General features: G+C 30.5%; 1 protein-coding gene across 1 annotated transcript; it reads left to right on the plus strand.

Moving 5' to 3' along the window:
* Nucleotides 1–1,791: 1,791 nt before the first annotated feature.
* LOC143921759 (major royal jelly protein 9-like) lies at nucleotides 1,792–13,064 on the plus strand. The gene is made up of 7 exons (XM_077445143.1): nucleotides 1,792–1,965; nucleotides 7,287–7,508; nucleotides 9,712–9,893; nucleotides 9,973–10,137; nucleotides 10,725–10,893; nucleotides 12,056–12,246; nucleotides 12,317–13,064. Exons 2-7 carry the CDS (start codon nucleotides 7,289–7,291, stop codon nucleotides 12,752–12,754), a joined length of 1,365 nt encoding a protein of 454 aa, XP_077301269.1. The 5' UTR covers nucleotides 1,792–1,965; nucleotides 7,287–7,288; the 3' UTR covers nucleotides 12,755–13,064.
* Nucleotides 13,065–21,870: the final 8,806 nt, after the last annotated feature.

The raw sequence follows: 21,870 nt of genomic DNA on the forward strand, positions 1-21,870 counted from the left end.
TATAATATTACCGAAAATACTCCAGGGGGTGATTTTTGGAACTGTGTACCATGTATATGGGCTATGTATGCTGCGTTTTTTTCGCATGTTTAAAAGCATCTAAAGAAAAGTACGTATCACTTACCACTTAGTGTGTTTTCGCCCTTAACATAAGCTCTTATTAGTAGTCACCGGAGCCTGAGGGGGCCGTGTATTGTTCAAAGGTTGTAAATTCATTGTTAAAGGTTTGTCGAACAATGGATAGCACTGTGACTATCCTACCTCTACTTATTAGCAGGATACAAGGGGACTAGGTGACGTCATACCGAGTCCCCTTGTATCCTGCTCACGAGTTTGTCACGGCATGCCACTGATTGTATATCAAAATGTTGCAAAAGATTTAATTCAATAATTTAATTTCATCAAGTTCAGTTAATATTGATCATTTTTAAATATCCTACTTGCCCTCCATCTGACACCGACAGTTAACATCTTCTTTTGTTGAAGTCGCCGCTGTCGTGATTCTGTTTTAAAGGTCATACAAATTAGTCGCTAATGATGATACAAAAACATATTCTTTGACGTGCCTTCACAAGGAAAAGTCGCAAGGTGTAATCAATGTCTGGAGATCTTGGGAACCAAGAGAGGACCAACGTAAAAAGAGTAACTTCTGTATTACGTATTTCGAGATACATATATCTGCCTCATTGTGCATACGGGGCAGAAGTATTTCGAAACTGAGGCTAGAGGCTGTTTGTGCAGGAAAGACATCCATTGAAACTTATCGCTTAACAGCTTATCCTCCCGAGTAATAAGATTATGTAGTTGTAGATATTATGAATATAATATGTAATAATATTACTGGTTGGTTTGGTGAGCAATCCTCAAGTTCTTACAGAATTAGCTTTAACATTCCCAGGAAACTCAGATACATTATATGTCGCAGTTTGTTCTCTTCTCTTGTGGCACGTACCAATTTTATGGTTTCGCTGCCAGTTGCAAGGGACATCAAGCTCCTCAATCAGTTAAATTGAATATTGAGGAATATTGAGCCGCACTGCAATCTACACTTTAATTTTCCTCAACGAATTGGGAAGAGGAACATCCACACATGACGGAGCTGCTAAAAAAGCTTCGGCAGTGGAAGAGTTGAGTGACAGGGGTTGTCGCAGTGTTTTCAACCCATATTTTGTGTATAATCATTATGTTTATTTATGGTATTTTGTACCTATCTACAAAAGTTTGATCATATGTGTCACCTTGGGCAACAAATGATCGGGGTTAGTATATAATGGATCAATAAATAAGTTGAAACTTTTTTGGTGTCAATTTTTTGAAAAACTACTGTATGTTTATGTATTTAATAAATAAATAACTTGGATTCGTTTAATCTACAATATGCTGATTTGGTTGAGAGATTGTTTAATTTCAGATCGTAACTTGTTCTATTATTCTATTTGTTTTGTATTTACGTTTTATTTTCTTATTATTGTATCCTATTTTTTTCTTTTTTGTTTAGCCATATTAACGACTTGTAACTGCTATGAAAAGTCACTGGCAAAATTGTAAAATAAATAAAATATCAAATCGGGCCCATCTTTTTTAATCATTCTATATATTAAATACATATATCAATTGGAATATTCAATGATAATATAATACATACATATATATAAATACTAAATTTTTAAATACAATCATTTAAATGTAATTGTATTGAGTCATCTTATTTGTATATATGTATATGTATATACATATATGATACATGATGTTTTTATTTTATATAAAAACAATACAGGCACATAAGACTTAACACATTGGTGGAAATAAGTGGGAGAAATCATCATAGTCATAAAAAACGTTGCTGACATTTATCCGTGGTCAGTTGCATTCGGTCACCAACGCAGACAGTTGATTCCTCAACAGCAACACTTGCTGAAATCTGCATCATCAAAGCGATCGTATTTAATTAAATTTCAACAAATTGTAAGCAATTATTTCAATATCATTAAAATTTAGCTATAGTTTAAAATTCCTTTTTGTTTAAAAAAAATATTTTATTAATGAATTCGAATTATTAACTCGACAAAGTGTAGCAAAGCGGTTTGATGCTTATAATTACATACATTCATATAGAGTTGAATTTATTCGACAGACTTCCTCGGATTGTTCAATCGTGAACATGATTAGATATGCAAGTTCGAAATTGCGAATTGCGAAAATTATTGGACCGAAATTGTGCAACCCTCTGAAATTCACCATCGTTGAGCCATATTGAATTTGCTCATTTTTTTATCCACCGTTGTTAGTTTAAAATCTTCGATTTGCACGATTAATTTCAAATGCGAAAAATGATTTCTCAATTTTGTGCGTTTCGGTGAGTTTTGTGCGAAAGCAACTACTCACATTATGGCAAGGGAAAGCTACTTATTCTTAATATATATACATACATTCATAATATAATGTAAAATCTTGCAAACTTTCTTCGCAAAGATTAGTAATTTTTTTTTTCATATAAGAAATTAACTTAAGAATATAATAACTATGTAGGAATTACAACTTAATGTCAAATTTCATAAACCACTAAACGGTAAAATTGGTATACCAGTATTTACCGGTAAATGAAAAAAGTTTTTTTATTGATTATATGTGTTTAACTACATATATGCATGTATGTGGTTACTTTTTCAAAAAACATTTACCTAGATAATATGGTAAATAATCCCAGTTGAATAATGTCATATAAATACATAAAATTAAGTTTTTTATAAAATAAGTTTTTATTAAACAACCGTATTTAATACGATTTAGTTGGTCTGTGTTGCCAGTGAATTTATCAATTTGAAATTGCCACATTTAATATCAAAAAATAAACAAATTTCAGTACTTTATTATTAATGTACTTAATCGCGTTAAAATAGTTTTCCGATATTTACCGGTAAATTTTAAAATTCACCAGTGTTTACCAATGGCGAAATCTTTCCGATTTACCGGTAAATCAGTATACCGGTATTTCAATCCATAATAATAACAATATGTTATAGATAAAACATGTTTTTAAAACGCTTTTTGGGCTCTTAGTTTAGGAATCATGTTGAATTTGATTCAAACCTTCCGAAAATTTATTCCGGTTTTAAAAAAATTTAAAAATAAGTGCTGCAAATATTTGAGTTACGTTCTTAGATACAGCGAAACTTTATCGTCTAATATTGAGTCTGATAATAATTATCACGACGGCCCCAATTTCAAATAATAAAAATTTATCACACGAAAATGTGCCAAAATGTGAAAATCACAACATAAAATTTTATTAGCGAAAATTATTCGTATGATAATTTGTACTTAATTTCGATGTTTTCAACAAATAACTTCTTCAACCGAAGATAGAAATTTGGGTCGTATGTACATATGTACATACATATATTGAGCCCAATTTAATATATTCAATTAAACGCATCAGGTCAAAAATACATTCATATATTTTATGAATTAAATGACATACATAAAAAAGTCATACTCGTAGCATATTAATCAAATTGATATGGATTTGAAATTGGGGTGCTGTTTATCTCGATACAATTCAAAGAAAGAATTTTAGTTTCAAATTAACTATAATACATACATAGCCAGCAGCATAGTTCAGTGACTAGCGAATAATGCTAACAGCGCAGAGTCACGAGTTCGTACCCTGGCCCGGCAGTGCTGCTGGCCAAACCTCAAATATGTGTGACTCCAGGTCGATCTTTCCTATCAGAGTTTACTAATTTATCTGATTTCATTGTTGGGACGGTTCCTCGCCAAATTTACCAACTACCATCTCTTTGTCACATCAATAGTACATATGTACAACCTTGGTCAAACTTGGGTAAACATGTAATGGGACCATGGTAAATAAAAATGTAAATTAGACGACACTACCCAACCCTCAACAGGCTTTTCAAACTGAAAATAGTTTCAAATACCCAAGCTTTACCCTCTCGGCTTCAGTAGTGAGTAGTGGAATTAATCCACCATCATTTTTATAACTTCAAATGTTGATTATTTATATGTACATACTACCCATTACTTATCGCAACGTAGCTCATTTATAAATAAAGCATAGGAGTAAAAGCTTTGATATTTGATGTAATTTTTTATGAAAATTTAAAATAATAGTACCATTAATCGTCAGATTTGGGTAGTGACGACTAATTATACTGTTCATACAATGACTATGCTCATATAATTCATTAAATACATATTTAAATATATGTTCATCACTCCTTTTATAATCATTGTTTGGTTTAAGCGGAGATAGGCAATGCTAAATCTCTTTATGTATTTTTTGTATGTATGTATTTCAACTTGAGCCTTGAACCTGAACTTCACCATTCGCATTGTCTGTATATGCTAGCTAACAATACCTCTTACTTAATAGCATTTTCATAAAAAAAAGATTGCTTAAGAGTTACACAACCACTGAAAAAATGTCCAATCATTCTCAAATATCAAATTAAAACTCTTTTTATTTTGTCTGTATATAAAATAATAATGACAATAATTTCAAAACGTCGATAAAAACCAATAGCAATGTCAAGGACGCCAAGATCAATCGGTCGTGCAATGGTTTTTAGTAATTTTTAAAAGTAGTACATATTTTTTTTATTATTAGCATATTACATATAATAGTTCCTGATTACTTTCTAAATTATTTTTTTAGATTATCTAATCCTTATACAAAAAACTCGGGTAAATCACCAGTAAACAAATACTCACTCGGGTTTTACAACAAGAATGCGGCAAAATAAACTGCCAAATTATGTATAAACACTTAAAAATCTACGACACACTTACATTCCAATTAAGATTTTCAATAAATAACAAAACCAACACTTGCTTATTATGACAAATATTCCAAAAAAAATATCACTCAAATACGAAGTCACACATTACAAACTGCGCAAAAAATTTTTGCGGGCATGCTTAAATATTTTTCACAATAAATTGTTTTTATTTGGTTTACTTTTAACGAAACTGGTCACATTTATAATTCATGATTCAATCGTAAACGTGTCATAATGCTTTAATTTAAAAGCACTTTTGTAATATGAGGCGTTTCAAATTGAATCATCTTCGACGTCAATCGAACATACATTGTATGTGTGTAATGGCACAAAATGATTTACACTCATTATGCAATGATAAATATGAAACATTTATAAAGCAAAACAAGTATGAATCATAATAATGAAAGCAAAAGCAAACTGACACTACGAAGAAAGTTTAAATAAATACCATGCCAATGTCCTCAATACATTAGAATACAATGTTGACTTGTCGTTTAACGGTTTTACCCAGTGGTTGATAACTTTTATCGAGCAATGATGGTAAAGGGAAAAAATACATAATATAATATACAAATAGCCACAGGTACCTGACCCCTGTTAAAACCAGTTATATCTCTTTATATGTAATGTATAATTTACATTTGTAATAAATTATTACACACTATAGTTGCAATGCCTCTTCCCCATGCATTCGTTATTCAAAACTGCATCGTCCGTTGATGAAAAAAAACAGGTGTCGACATATTAATGGAAAAGTTAATCACCTAAAAAGATTAAATATTAAATATATAATAAGGTTCCAGCATAATTCTTAATAAGAGATATAAAAAAGTCGTCTTAATGTGAAACGTAAAGGAGGTTTGTAATAAAAAGGGGTGAATCTTATTTTTTTCGACCAATAAAGCACGAATACCAGTCAAGAAATTGATATTTTTCTCGCATCTTTTGAAAGGCAACCGCAATGAGTATTGAACTTATGGTATACTAAAAATATATATCGAATTGTCGCCATATAAACTTTGATTTGTTTTCGATGTTACCAACCAACATTACATACTTACATATGTACTAACAAAGTCTCTTTCGAAATTATATATTAGATTAGTACCAGCTATGCCCGTTCATCGAGAAATTTTTTGTATGAAATTACTGCAAACTAAATTTTTTCTCTAATCAAGACATTTTTGCCACCAGGGATGATCATTTTATTTAAAAATTTATACTCGCAAAGGATCCAAATTAAAAGTAAAAACAAAACAAATTTTTATTACGGACGGACGGACCGATGTCGTTAAATTTATGTAAATGCAAGCTTAAATACAAAAGTAGGTATAAACCTCACCGACAAAAATAAAAAGGAAAAAACGGATCTTATCTAAAATATTTACATTGTTTAATTTATTACAGGAATAAATCAATAAAATAAATATTTACATTTTTTTATTTTATTGATTTATTTTATTACAGTGCACAGCACTTTTTATTATAATAATGAAAGAAGAATATTATAATATTACTTTTTATTATAATAATGAAAGAATAATGATTTTTATTATAATTTTATTATATTTTTATTATAGATGTACATATTTTATTAAAATATGTACATCTATATATACTATATATAGATTACGATGGAACTTTCAGGATCTGTTGTATGCATGTCCGGGAAGAAGAAACGGGAAAAATGGGAATGAGTGTCATTGCAACGCTATAATTTCAAATGTTTTCGCCGCATGTCCGGGAAGATTACTGTAAAAAAAAGCGGGAAAAAACGGGAATGAGTGTCATTGCAACGCTATAATTTCAAATGTTTTCGTTTGCATGTGTTTTTGTGGCATTGCAAAGCATGCCGGGTTCAGCTAGTTATGTTTTAAAATGAAAACCCCTGTCAACTGCATATATAGAAAAAAATAGGCCAGTAAGATATTACTGGAAAAATGAACTATGCCCCAAAAAAATATATAAATACAATGTAAGGAAATCTATAGGCACGCGCACGTATTAATAGGAAAATGTTGAGTGTACGCATTACACGCTCGCTGATCCAACCCGTTCGCCCGTTCGAAATTATGAATGAACGTGTGTGTGTCTTCGTGGATGTATGTTACATACGTGGATGTATGTTACATATATGTGTACGCTCCCACGCAGTGCATCTGACGCTGAGTAACCCGTTCCAAGTCAGGTGCTCAATATCAGCAGCACATGTCAGACACTCCACCTCCCCCCCCCCCCCATTTTTCCACTACCCCGCGTCTCTTCGATACGATCGGTTATCACGCCACATCCCTATGCATAACGTATACTCTTAGTATTCTAAAATTTGTTTTTTGAAATCTCCATACTTGTCGACGCATCCACCACATACATACCACATACACACCCACAAACATACATCACGTCCGTTTTTATATATATTATACATATTTGTATGTGTAATGTTAACCAAGAAGATTTACATTTCATATTTTGTTTCAGGTATGAGCGTTAACGTCAACATGAAAGTCTTCAGAATTTTATTCCTATTACTGGTAATCTTTGAATCGGTCTTCTGTGAAAATAAATTGAAATTAGTAAGAGAATGGAAGGAAATGGAGTTCATGTTTCCCGATGACACTTCTAGATTGGATGCCGAATCCAGAAAACACTACACACGAGGAGAATCTGTACCCATAGACGTAGACGTATACTACAGCCAAAGTATGATATACAGTTATAGTACATATAATAAATAGGCCCTGTTAGATTATTCAATTAAATTTGGTTGTGGCTATGTGCAGGTACTACATATGCGAATTATTGGCTATTTGCAGGTACTATATCTGCGACAGGCGCAAAGTCTTCTGCGCATGCGCGTGAACTTATAATCCGATTATAATTTCTTACATTTAATATATGCTAGACTTGTTTAATCAATCGTTCATTATACATGAGGCAAATATAATGAACAATCACTTTACGAGTTCAAACCAAATTTTAAGAGGTTTAAAACAAAATTTTAACAGTAAATACGCTGACAGTGACAGTTCACGCGCATGCGCTGAAGGCTTTGCGCCTGTCGCAGATATAGTACCTGCAAATAGCCAATAATTCGCATATGTAGTACCTGCAAATAGCCAATAATTTGCAGATATAGTACCTGAAAATAGCCACAACCATTAAATTTTCCTTCAAACTAGGGATTGGTTTAGTATATGTATATGAAAACACAAAATGCAGTTTTAAATCCTGAATAAGTTTTTGCAAGTTTCAAACGCGAATATTTTTTACGTCACGTTCGAGGAACTATGGTCGATATATACATAATTATTCATGTGAATGAAATGATCTTTTTTTCCGTTGCCGGCAATTCGTAACGCTTTGATGCCTCGTCACGTGAGAGCCAACATTTGATGCCTACATATTATACATTTGACGTACATACTTGAACGATTCGGAGAACTTCATTGTATTATCATTTTAAAATCCTTTGGATAGCCCACATTAGCTAAAGTTAATGTGGGTTATCGTAAAGGTTGCTCAAACTCGTTTACATCTCTGTCTATGGGTTTTCCCGATGATTCCTAATGTTTAATGAATCACTCATTTCAAAACAAATGATGACCTTTTCTTGAACTTAAAAAAATCTTTCAAATTTATTATGATTTAAATATTTTTTTGGATTGCAAATATGTTCTGATATTTCTATGTGCATACATAAGTGGTCAATCTACGTAGTCTCAATATAACGTCTAAAATTTATTTACCCACAATATTTTTTACTGTTATCATAATTAAACGTGTTTCTCAACTTCAACTTGGTCAAATTTGTCAATTTGGTGTCACTTCCAAAAATAGTCAGAATTCCAAAAACACCGAAATATTTCACTGTGGTACTACCGTAAAACCGTAAAAAGTAATACGGGTATCTCCCGGTATTGATTTGTTTTAGGAATAAGTACTATCAAATTTCATCAATTACTTATAAAATATTAATTAATTAATTTTTAGTTAATCACTTTCTTAATTACAAAATAATGTATTGAGTCCTTCTAGACTGCGTGGATTACCGATTAAAGTGACTATCAAAAAATAATAAATATTTTTTTGCGTGCTCTTTTCTTTAAAGAATTGGAAGGGATGGTTTTAGCTTTTCAATATCATATATTATGTACATATGTATAAAAAATTTAAGTATTCGGAAATCGTCTCGGGTATAAATACGTACAATATTTTCGACATACTTTATCTTTAATTTTAAATTTATGATAAATTTGACGGCTCCTTTAAATAGCAGGCCAAAAACAATATTGATAGTTGGCTCACTCTTCGACTAATCCATGCAAACTCGCGGATACAACGTTTTCTTTAAATTCAAAACAAACGTACTATAGGTAGTATAGATGTAGTATAGGTAGATAGTGTATTTTGGTAGTACCAGTAGTCTATTTCGTCACTACCGATATTCTATCTCGGTACTACTGGTAGTCTATCTCGGTACTACCGGTAGTCTATCTCGGTACTACCGATATTCTATCTCGGTACTACCGATATTCTATCTCGGTACTACCGGTAGTACCGTTAGTCTATCTCGGTACTACCGATATTATATCTCGGTACTACCTATATTCTATCTCGGTACTACCGATATTCTATCTCGGTATTACCTATATTCTATCTCGGTACTACCGGTACTATATATCAGTAGTACCAAGATAGTTGTACCGAAGGTAGTACCGAAAGTTGGATTTTGACCAATTACCGTTAAAACCGGTTTCGGTAGTACCGCTATTGAAATCCCCAAGCTAGACATTAATGTGCATATATATGTAAATTCAAAGATTCTCACTATGTACTAATTTACTAAACCTTTTTCCTTTACTATTCCATCCAAAAGGTATCAGTTTGTTTATGGAAATTTCAGGTGGCGAAACAAAAATATTTGTCACCATACCTCGATTTGACGCCGGTCGACCATTCACATTAGCAACAGTAAACAATGACCCAAGTAAAAACATCCAAGTGTTACTGCCATATCCTGATTATTCCTGGCATGTAAACCAAGGTACGAACTGCAACGGGATGACTTCAGTCTTCAGAGTAGCTGTGAGCCACGTTTCATAATTACTGAACTACAACTATCATACCTTGATGTGCTTTATATAAAATTTATTTATATTTTCAGATAGACGAGTGCCATAGACTTTGGGTGGTGGATACTGGTTTCATTGGAGATGATAAATTTTGCCCTCCCCAAATACTGGCGTTCGATTTGAAGACTGATACATTGATCCACAGGCATTACGTATCACAAAAAGCAATTAGACAACATTCTCTTTTAGTAACACCGGTAAAAATATTTCGCTTTTTATGCAAATTTTAGGTACACATATATATGTATATAGTCTTACATACGTATTTGAAGTTCATTTATATGATTAGAATATTTATAGGAAAAGAACTTAATTTCGTCGTCGGCTTATACAATTCATCATTTTTTCGATCCTCTCTTTCGGCAAATTTTATACTATGAATCGCTTTCAAATCACTCCAATCGTTTTTACCACCATAGCACCCAACTTTTATTTGTTTTTATTTCAGACAAAATAATTGTGCGTTAACCGTGAAAGGCTGTCAACCTCTGCTATACCTTTCTTTCACTAGAAAAGTACCAATGTACATATATATTATATTTCCATATATTTAAGTTTGCAGTGAACCTGCGCTTGTTGATAAATTGATATATAAATAAATAGGACAATTCTCAATGTAAATACCCCGTTATCTTCTAGGAAAAATAATATGTGACGATAAAGCTTGGGTTAACCTTTAGTATCGTTCATTAATTTGTACATATGTACATGTGTATATATTATATTACGATAATGTGCAAGGAGTGTGCATTAACCTTTTCACATGATAGGTCTTCTTTTCAAGGTTGTCGATGTGAGAGATCCTCACGGAAGCTGCAGCAATACGTTTGTATACATCGCCGATGTTACAGGATATGGACTTGTGGTTTACGATTTTGCCAATGATAAAACTTGGAGAGTGGAAAACAAACTCTTGTATCCTTTCCCAACCGAAGGAACGTTCAAAATTCAAGGTTATTTCAATTATTTAATTTTAGGATGAACTGGTTGTGGGAATAGTTTTTATTCATATAATATATTCATGCTTAATATATTCATACACATCAACTAAAATTCTGGTGTCAAATAAAACTTGCATATAAATTTAATTAATTTAATATTAGTGACATCTATGAATTTTTGATAAGCAGTACTTATGAATGATTTTTTATGTAATCTACATACATATTATAATTATGTAGTGCTTAAACTAGTTTTTAATAATTTTGAATTAGTACGACAATAGATGTCTCTAGTAAAATTCAATATATAATATATTGTATCCGGAATTACACCGAATAGGTTTGCAATATCGTACAGAATATCAATACCGGTATTTCGGTATTGTAAATATCAAAACCAGTATTGTACATATCAAAACTTGTATTACAAAAAATGGGCTATGGAATTGTGATACTAATGGAATAATTTAACATAAGTTTCATAATAAATTTAGTATAAAAAATATATTTATATCATTTTACAACGTTAAAATTTATTTAATAATCCAGGGAGTGGCCGAGCAGTTCGATCCGCGATAGGAGGATTATTTTATTTACGTCAACCTGAATTCCAGGCTCCCTACAAATTATTAACACTTTTAAAGGGGGAAAATTAGATCATAATCATATAATTTCAATTTTTACAAATACCTTAGATTTATTGATTTTTTGAATTAAAATATGACGAAACGGCGATTTTTAAACTGCAATGCGATTCCTAAATTTGTAATTATAAATGTAAACATAATTGAAATCAATTATATTTGCATTCAAATTTTCATAAGTTTTAATACTGAAATACCGGTATTTTGAATTTTAAAAACTGGTATTTCTAAAATACCGGGGTCTTGGTTTAGGTAATACCGGTATTGCAAAACCTACGCATAGCCATACACCATTATCAGTGTGATATGAACTACATATGTACTAATGTACATATAATGTAGTTCATCGTCATCATCATTATTCTTTCGACATCCGTTGATGGCACTCAAATTATTCACTCTCTTTCATGCGTTTTATTTTCATCATCTTCCAAGCTAATCTGTTTACATAAATGTAAACAACCATTACATTGTTGATCAAAAAATCATTAAAAAAAATACCGATCTTCACGAAAATGTTTATTTTACAGGAGAATCTTTCGATCTTATGGATGGCGTCATAGGCATGGCCTTGTCTCCTTTGAAAAATCAAGGAGATGACAGAACTCTATATTTTCATGCATTGGCTTCATTGACAGAAAACTTTGTAAAGACTTCAGTAGTTCGCAACGCTTCTGCATGGGAGGGTCCTTCTCCTTCTGCGAATGCTAGAGATTTCAAAGTAATTATATAGCTTTATAATTAATCAATAAGAAAAACAATTATAATTAAGACACCTTCTTTATTTTTAGGTCTTCAAAAAAAACAGATTTTCACAATCAGCAAGCCAGGCTATGGATCGCAATGGAGTGCTTTTCTTCGGTCTCGTCACCCCTTGCTCCATGGCATGCTGGAATTCGGCTACCGACTACTCGCTGCCAAACATGGATATTATTGCCCAAGACCACACTACTCTTCAATTCCCTAGCGGGGTTAAAATAGTCAACAATCTAAAGGGGGAACAAGAGTTGTGGATCCTATCGTGCAGGTTGCAAAAGTTCATGGCTGGCACATTGAACAGTAACGAGGTCAACTTCAGAATTCAAGCCGCAAAAGTTAGCAAACTGTTGAAAGGAACCAAATGCCATCGCCCAAACGGAACAGCGTTCCAAAACAATTACGTGGGGGAGAAGCTACCGCTTTTGGCGGCCTTCTCGAATTTTGGAAGAGGCAGGTCTCTATGGAGATAAAGCAGATGGCTCACAGACTCTATCATGGATATTAAAGTAAAAAATTCAAATGTGCAATGAGTGTTAAGTGTACGTAAAAGTGTTCGTTCGCATTACATAATGATTTCATCGCCGAAAAATAAAATCATGTATATAATTTATTGAACATCAGCGATGATTTGAACACTGATTTTTTCTATTTACCAAAAAATCAATAATAGAACTCCAACCTGTCAATTTTCATTATTTCACTAAGTTATTAAAGTTAAGTTTATACCTCCAAGTACAATATGTACTTAAATGTTTTATTCCCAATAAAATATTAAATAATATCTGCGGTGTTTTTTTTTTTTACATACCTCCTTTAGGTTTCACTTACGATTACAATTCAGGAAAAAGTTAGCCTCTTAACCGATCGTTTTCATACTTTGCCATATTGCTCATTTTGGTCATCAATATATGTAAGTAAGTGGATTCTCCGCCATTACGATAGAGATAAAATATCGTTTAAGAGGCTTTTCAAGTCCGAAAATGTTTAATCTCGGTGACGTTTGGTAGTCATTAATTTTATACATAGTTGGCGGTAGTAACAAAAAATTATTGGTGTTATTATTCAAAATAATAATTTTATATGTGCCCATAACACTGTTCGACAAATGACGACTTTTAAAATGTTTCAGAGACGGGATATGACTTTTCTTATAGATCTATGCCCAGTGAACACGAATCTGGTAATAAAAAGTGTTGATTGGCTCGAGATTCGGAGATATATGTGTTTTTTAAATCGCGCGATTTTTCTATATCTTGGTGTTATTCGGTCGATTTCTCAAAATCTGTTAATTTCCTGTTCAAAATGAATATTGGAATCTAGAGTCGGGTATTTTACCTTTCATTTGTAGTAATTTTCAGCTTTCAAATTTCTCTAAGTAGTCGTCCAATTCAAATCAAAAGTCAAAATTACGTATTTTCACTTGTGATTTTTTTCCACTGTTAATACTAGATTATATTGAGTATTTTCTATTGAAACATGTTTATTAGGATAGTGTCCTGGCCACACTATTTTTTGATTTCGTTTAAAAGGGTTAATTGGATGTGTGGTGAGTTTTAAACCGGTAAAATTGTGACCAAAAACTTCGTATTAGTGGAGCACAAATTTGTGTTGTGTGCGCTGCATTATTGTACGCTGCATCATGTGCGTCATTGTATACAACGATATAGTGGTCACAAACTTTTTTCAATATGTTTTTAAATAATTTTGTAATGAAATAATTAGAAGGATTTGAATTTAATAATATATTTATTGAATACGAATATGTATAGCGTAAAAATAAGTATCAGTACATTTTAAGCACCCGAATAAAAATAAAAATAGACATGGAAAATAAAAACAAAAATCAAAATGAAATTAAATATGAAGATAATGAACATTTTAAAGATATTTTTAAGTACTTTGTACCTACTTAAAATATATAATGCTTTCGAAACAAAAATATTTTTTAGATTTTTGTTTTTATTTTTTATTTATCTTTGAAATGTTCATTATCTTCATATTTAATTTCATTTTGATTTTTGTTTTTACTTGACTTAGACTACTTTCATAATTATGGGCACATATACAAATTATAGAAGAGGTATGTTTTTAAAAAACTTTTTTATATTTTAACGACTTTCATTTCTACAACTGCCTATTGAGATCAATCATTAAAAATAAAACACACGATTGATTACAGCATTAAGACTATCTAAATCAGTGCGTTTTTTTTAATTGAACTTAGCTTCCGCATATCATTTAATTATCAGCTAAACATATCAGAGAATTCACTTTCTAAGTTGACAGTAAATCGTCGATGATCGTAGAAATTATGAGAAAGTGTACATGTATGAATCGTGACAGACAACGTCATTCATTTATGTAAATAATTGTTTTTTGGTTCAAATAAATCTTCAAAAAAACATCGTACGATTATGTCAATATGATCCAACATCAATCAAGTACATATATGTACATACATATATAGCAAGTGAGCGAATTTTTTTAGCATTCAGTATATAACTCGTAGGATAGAATGTGATCTAGATTCCAACTTCGAGGCACGTTTCAAATTTTAAAACGTTTATGCAACAGAAATATTGCATTTTTAAATTGCAATCATAAATAAAACATTAATAATAGTCGCTTGCAAAGTATGTAAGTTAATCGGTGTGTAGCATCGGATATGTAAAAATAAATATTGATTAAAATTAAATATACATACATATATACAGCACGCAATTTATTTTCAGAAAAAATTCAAAACAATAGAAAAATAAAATAATCGAAAGTTAAAAAATACAATAATGAATTCATATTTCAAGATACTCATACATTACGAACACATTAATTATAATTCTTATTCAACCATAACAATAACAGGGATATAAAAATTTTGTCGAAATAATATTTAGTAAAATGTTTTTAATTTTAAACTGCTCTTTTCTGATTAAAAACACGATACTGAAAAATATTTTAGTCACCTTATCAACTATAAATTGAGCCAACTGTTAATATATTTTGATTTAACCGATAGCTACCTTCAAATTTTATCATTTTAACCAGCAACATAGCTCAGTGATTAGCGTATAATGCTATCAACTAAGAATTCATAGGTTTGAGTCCTGATCCAGTGTTGCTGACTCTCATACATATGTATGTACATTTAGCCAGCAGTGTGGCTTAATGATAGCGTGTATGTTTAGCACCAAGTGATCAGTGGGTTCGATCCGCTATACTTCTGGTTAGATTTAGGGGTATTTGTGACTCAAAATCGATCGTTTCTTATCAGAGTTGGCCAATTTTATCTGATCATTGTTGAAACGGTTTCTCAAAATTTGAAAAAAAAATCATCTTTCCTGTTGTAACAAATCTTCTTTATTTATTGTATGTACAATTTGTAAAAAATTTATTGTATGTACAAACCTAAAATCCACAGATGTCTCAATGGATTAATTCTGTAATTAATTAATTAATTAATTGATATTTCGTGTTCTTCAGCTTCTGTAAATACAGTAATTTGTGTAATAATAAAATGCTGCATTGCTTGTAATTAATTGTCCAGGAAGGCGCATTGGGGTCTTCCTTTCAAGCCTTCCTGGTATATATCTATGTAAAAATAAAAATAAATATATGTGACTACAGGTCGATCATTTCTTGAAGAAAGAATTTATCTGATTTTATTATTGAAACGGTTTCTACCAAATTTGCCAACTAAACTCATTCGTCACCATTATTCGAATTAAATTTCAAATTTATAATAATATTATAAATTTATATATGGGCAATCTCTTAATGACACCAATGCAAAAACTACCTTTAACGACTCATGTTCAGTTTTGTAGATTCAATCAAAATTGAAACTACCAAACTTAATTATATTGATGACCAAAATGAGCAATATAGCAAAGTATGAAAACGATCGGATAAGAGGATTTTTTTTTCCTGAATTGTAATCGTAAGTGAAACGTAAAGGAGGTATGTAAAAAATAGATAGCACCCATACCTGTAAAATTAACTTCTAGAATAAAACAAACTATTAGATTCTTTCTAAACTGTTGTCGCACTTTTGTTCCTAAAAGCAGGGCCCGATGAAAAGTTGGTAAGCGTAGAGAAAGTTATGTATGAATAAAAAAAATGTATTCTGCATTTTAGCTACATCAGAATCCACCCTCTATTCTGCAGTGCACCAGCGGCAAGCTGCACACGCTAGGAAATGTTCTCCTTTGACATTTTAATTATGTATATATGTACATACAGATACATATGATAACAATAAGTTATAGCGAAAAGCCGTTTAAAGAGGAGTATAAATGGTGGGGGTGTATTTACATTAACTTGCTAATATTTAAAAATATAATATGAAACCCGAAAACCGGAACTAAACCGATATATTTTTTTTACTGAACCGGAACGAAAAAAATAATGGTTCGGGTCTCTGGTCTTCAACCCTAATGAAGAAATCAAATACCTCGGAGTATTAATAGACAAACATCTAAAATGACACAGCCACATTAGTGAATTAGTGAAAAGAATAAGAAAATGTATATATAATATGTATGTATATATATATTTATTAGGTTGAGAAACATTTTAAATTTTCCTTAAAAAATATATATTTTTATAATGTATATTTTGCTACTGTTTGCTACTCACTACTCAAGTATGGAATTATTGGGTGGGGAGGAACGTACAATAACTTAATAAACACAATAAAAATAATACAAAGAACAATGATTAAAGTTATATTAAAAAAGAGATCAACTTTATCTACACAAACACTTATTACGAAATTCCGAGTTTCAAAAATGGAAAGTATTTATAAAAAATCTCAATTATTCAATTAATCAAAGAAAAACAATATGCAAAACTTGAAACATGTACATCTTTAAAATATCAAAATAACTATAAAATATCAAAATGTATCACCAAACAATATCAGCAAAATTTCATATACTTAGGCACAAAAAATTTCAATAGCTTCCCTACGGAAATAAAGAAGATTGAGAACATAGTTCAATTAAAAAATAAATTAAATGAACCCTTTAGAAAATAAGTAATTTGTTAATTTCTTAATAATCTTATTTATTAAAATAAGTAAGATTATTATTTAAAAAAAACGTGTTTTCAATATCTAACTGTGTAAGCCCCTTTCTAAGTACAAGAGCTTTTTTGGAAAGGATCTCTTTTTTGCAGAGGCAAAGCGATAACGCTTTTTTCTTTCACATATACATATATAATAATATACTAGTTGTTTTACCCGGCTTCACTCAGTATTTATAATATAAACAGATTAAACTTGGCGAATATAATAGTAAATATTCATTTGTTTTTTACTAAATTTATTTGAATCGAAAAAAAAATCAACTCATCATAGAAATTTTGACTTGTTTACGATGTTCCCAACCAATGTTTCTTCAACATACAAAGTCTCTTTCGAAATTATATATAACCAGAATAAACAAAAGCCGCGGGGGGCTTCACCCCCCGGCACCCTGGAGGCCTTCTTCCCCCGCCCCCGTCCCCCATCCCCGTGTCGTTATAGAAACTTTGTGTTGTTTACGATGTTTCCAACCAAAATACAAACTTATATATTATATGTAAATATGTACGTATGTATATATGTAGTTTACCCGGCTTCACTCGGTATTTGTAATAGAAACAGCTTAAACATGGCAAAACAATCTAATAGAAACATTCATTTGTTTTTTTATCAAAATTTATTTGAATCGAAAAAAAAAATATTCAACGATAAAGATATCGTCGTCATAGAAAATTTGATTAGTTTTCGATGTTCCCATAAACCTTACATACATAGTTACAAAGTCTCCTTCGAAATTATATACATATTAGATAAGACATACATATATTTGTAATTTCATAATTTTAAAATAAATAAATAAAAACATTTTTTTCGCATCCTTGTATAAAAATTCTACTAGGTTTCTTCTAGGTCTACATCGTTTTCAAAATCAATAGTGGCAGAAACACACATAATTATATATTTACTTTATCTATGTATGTATGTATGTATGTACGTAGAAACAAAAGAAGTTTTGTTTTTTCATTTGTTTAACATATTTTATAAACAATCAAAGGTTTATTGATTTGTTTGGTTTTGTTTTTTATATTCAAAAGCCTTATTGAAAATTTAAATATAACGAAATAAATTTTATTTCAATATAACAAGACTTGCATTTTTCGATTTACGTGGAAGATTAGTTGCATGAAAATTTGCGTTTTTCTTTCAATTTCGGCGTTAGAAAACATCATTTTCTTTTATTTCAACTTGAATTAATCATTAGCCGACATTAGCGAAAAACATTCGAAATTAGTTTGTAGTAATTATACATTTTGCAATGCTGCGTTAGATCGAATCCACGTAAATCGAGGTACATGTGTGTTTACATTAGGGAATAAAAATACTAATATACTCTTTCAATTATAAATCATTATGTTTTATATGTATTTTCTGGCCATAGTGTCATATTGGGGTAACCTGTGAAGACACTGTGGTATATGTATGTGTATTAAAAATAAATAAATAACTACACACTATTGCCGTTTCCCTTATTGAAATGATAGATATTATCTTACTTTCAATTAATTCACCCAACATTTACAATTAATAGTCACACTTTTTAATTATATAAACCGTACAGTATGCATCCACTCGAAATTGTTGATTATTTAGCGTTCACGAAAAAAAATTAACCAACTAAATTTTTTCAACCAATTTATAACGTAATCCTTTAATATTGAAAAAACTGTACCTGTGTCTTCACATATCCATTTTTTTTTACATATTAATTTATTCAGTTTGCATAACCACGGTATATTTCTAACATGAGTGAAGGTGGTTGGTCCACTACAACAATTCACCACTCTCTCCCCTCTTTGTTGTAAAAACACTGGAGTAAAATTGTGCAGAGGCAAATTTGTGTACGAACAGTTGTTCAGCGGCTGCTGAGCCGCTAGCATTAACTCTAAACCAGTTAACCAGTGAAGTGAACCAGTTAACGTTCGCCGGTAACGCACAATCCGAGAGTTTAACTTAAAATTTAACTGGAATCGATTTTCCGTTCAATTTTACGATTATTTTGATTAAATTTATTTATTAACAGCTAATTTTGGATAATACATACATGTATATAGAATAATATTATACTAAATTTCACTAATAATATCTACATATGACTTTAAGTTTGATATAACTACATATACAAAATTTAATCTACATACTTACTACGACATAAAATATTTAAACATAAATTATTTTTAAAAAGTTTTCATTTATATATGGAGTCCTGTAGAGTTCTGGAGTCGGAGTTAGGAGTCGTGGATTTTTGACCGGGTCGGAGTCGTCAAACATTCGAGCGACTCCGACTCCAATTTCGTGATTAAATCGATTTTATTTTTTTAATTTACAATACACATGAATATTGAATTATTAAATAAGATTCAGTCACCAATACCCAATATATGTATCATGCATATCTGAAACAATATTTTTATATTTTCTTCATGTTGATATTAAATTAGGGAAAAGCCTAATATTTAACAAATCCGTTACGCAAAAATTCGTACATTTTATTAACTTCATACGCATACAAATAAAAAAATACAAAATATTATATGAAAGAAAAGTTAAAGATAATAATTAAGATGAGCTTATTATAGTATGCATGTATGTATGTATGTATATGTGGAATTTTGGTCTACTCCGTTTCACCGACATGAATTTTTGCGAGACTCGTTTTCTCGACTTTTTCATTGTATTCCGTCGTCGAGTATAAATGTCATAGTCTGTATTTTCTATATATGTATGTATGTATGCAGTATAAATGTTATAGTCTGTATTTCTGTATAGTCTATATTAAGTGTGTTTTCAGTTTTAATATATTCCAACTGGCTTTGTAGTTCATTCATATTCGCATACAATTAAACTAGTAAAATATATCTCTACAAGTTCAAATACATTTTAACAAATAACAAATAACAGTTGCATTTTGACAGCTCTGAATATTTTTACGAATGTTTTAGATTTCAATAATACGTTGATGTTTGCTAGATATTACGAATAAAGGTAATGTACCTTTATTACAATAACTCTAAGAATGGGTTCAAAACAAAAGACTTTCCAACACGATTTTCTAGTCGAGTTAAAACCTAATCTCTCCATCTTACCTGGTACTAACATATAGTTGAACCGTATTTTCAGTTGTAATATACATATTTTAACCAGTTGAAATGTAATTCGCCATATGAATCAACTTACGTAGGTTAGACGAAATATTTTCCAACTAGTCAAAATATATTACAACTGATAATACACTTCCACTATAACGGTAGTTGGAACTGGGTTAGATGGAATATATTGCAACTAGTCAAAATATATTGCAACTGAAGATACACTTCAACTATAACATATATGTATACAAAAAACAAATATACGAAAATTTAATACTTATTTTGCGATATAAGCATAAACTATTAAAAAATATAGTAAAATGTGATTTTTAAATATTTTAAAGGCGTGTTTATTTTAAAGTTTATAATTCTATGAATAATCACAACATTTTTGTATACAATATATGTATAAATTCCTGTTCAAGCCGACAAAAAGTCAAGAAAACGAGTCTAGAAAAATTTCAAGTCGTTAGAATGGCGTGCACCGACAGAATTCTATAATATATATTACCAATTTTCGAATATGTCACCAGACATATTCAAAAATTGACCCAATGGGAAAAATTAATTAATTGAATTAAATTCTACATTTTTAAAATCAGAGTCGAATAATTCCGATTATTTTCAGGAATCTTATAATTTTAAACGAATTCACAACTCTGCTGAAATCAACATTTAATATCATAAAAAAATAAAACAATTTGTATATTTCAATGAATTAGTTATACCGCATTAAACAAATGTAATCAGCGTTTCCAAACATTACTTCAAATTGATTCATTTAATTTATAAATCGAGCTAAATTCTAAGATCATTAGTAAGGATTTGAATTATTCATACACAAAACTGCATAGAATTTTCGTATGCCAGATTGCAAATTAACCGATGAAATCGCAACGCGATGAATAAATAACAATATTAATACCTACTGATTTAAATGCCGAACAATTTTCGAACGGTAACGGAATATCTTACACAATTGCATTTTGAAATTGAAAGTAATCGCAAAAAAAAAGTATTCATCACATATTAAAATTTCGGAATTCATTAATTATTTTTTCGCTCTGAATGCCTGAATGTATTCTTCTTGTTACGAATTTTCCTTTTGTTTGTTTTCGAGACCTTCATTAATAATAAATAATTAAAGAATCCCTTCCCAAAACACACCTATTGTTCTTTTTTCACATTTGGAACAATACTTTGATTGTTTTAATAACTAGCACAGACTCATAAAAAATTAAGAACACTCTTATAAAACACCTTTAAATCCGCGCCATGAACCTTGTAAAATATCCATTTACTATTTATACATAAAATAAAATTTCGATACCTTAAATAGAACGAACGCTATGCAGAAATCAATCTATTATACATATGTACTATATCCTGTTGTAAATTGCCTTTAAATCAATATAAA

This window comes from Arctopsyche grandis, chromosome 13, assembly GCF_051622035.1.
Source record: "Arctopsyche grandis isolate Sample6627 chromosome 13, ASM5162203v2, whole genome shotgun sequence".
Lineage (NCBI taxonomy): Eukaryota > Metazoa > Arthropoda > Insecta > Trichoptera > Hydropsychidae > Arctopsyche > Arctopsyche grandis.

What these genes read in the sequence shown, in the direction of transcription:
- LOC143921759 (XM_077445143.1), top strand. Translation starts at nt 7,289, where the DNA reads ATGAGCGTTAACGTCAACATGAAAGTCTTCAGAATTTTATTCCTATTA. An exon ending in AGACGTATACTACAGCCAAA is followed by an intron (nt 7,509 to 9,711) that starts GTATGATATACA and finishes TGGAAATTTCAG; the next exon opens with GTGGCGAAACAAAAATATTT. An exon ending in AGGAACGTTCAAAATTCAAG is followed by an intron (nt 10,894 to 12,055) that starts GTTATTTCAATT and finishes TTTATTTTACAG; the next exon opens with GAGAATCTTTCGATCTTATG.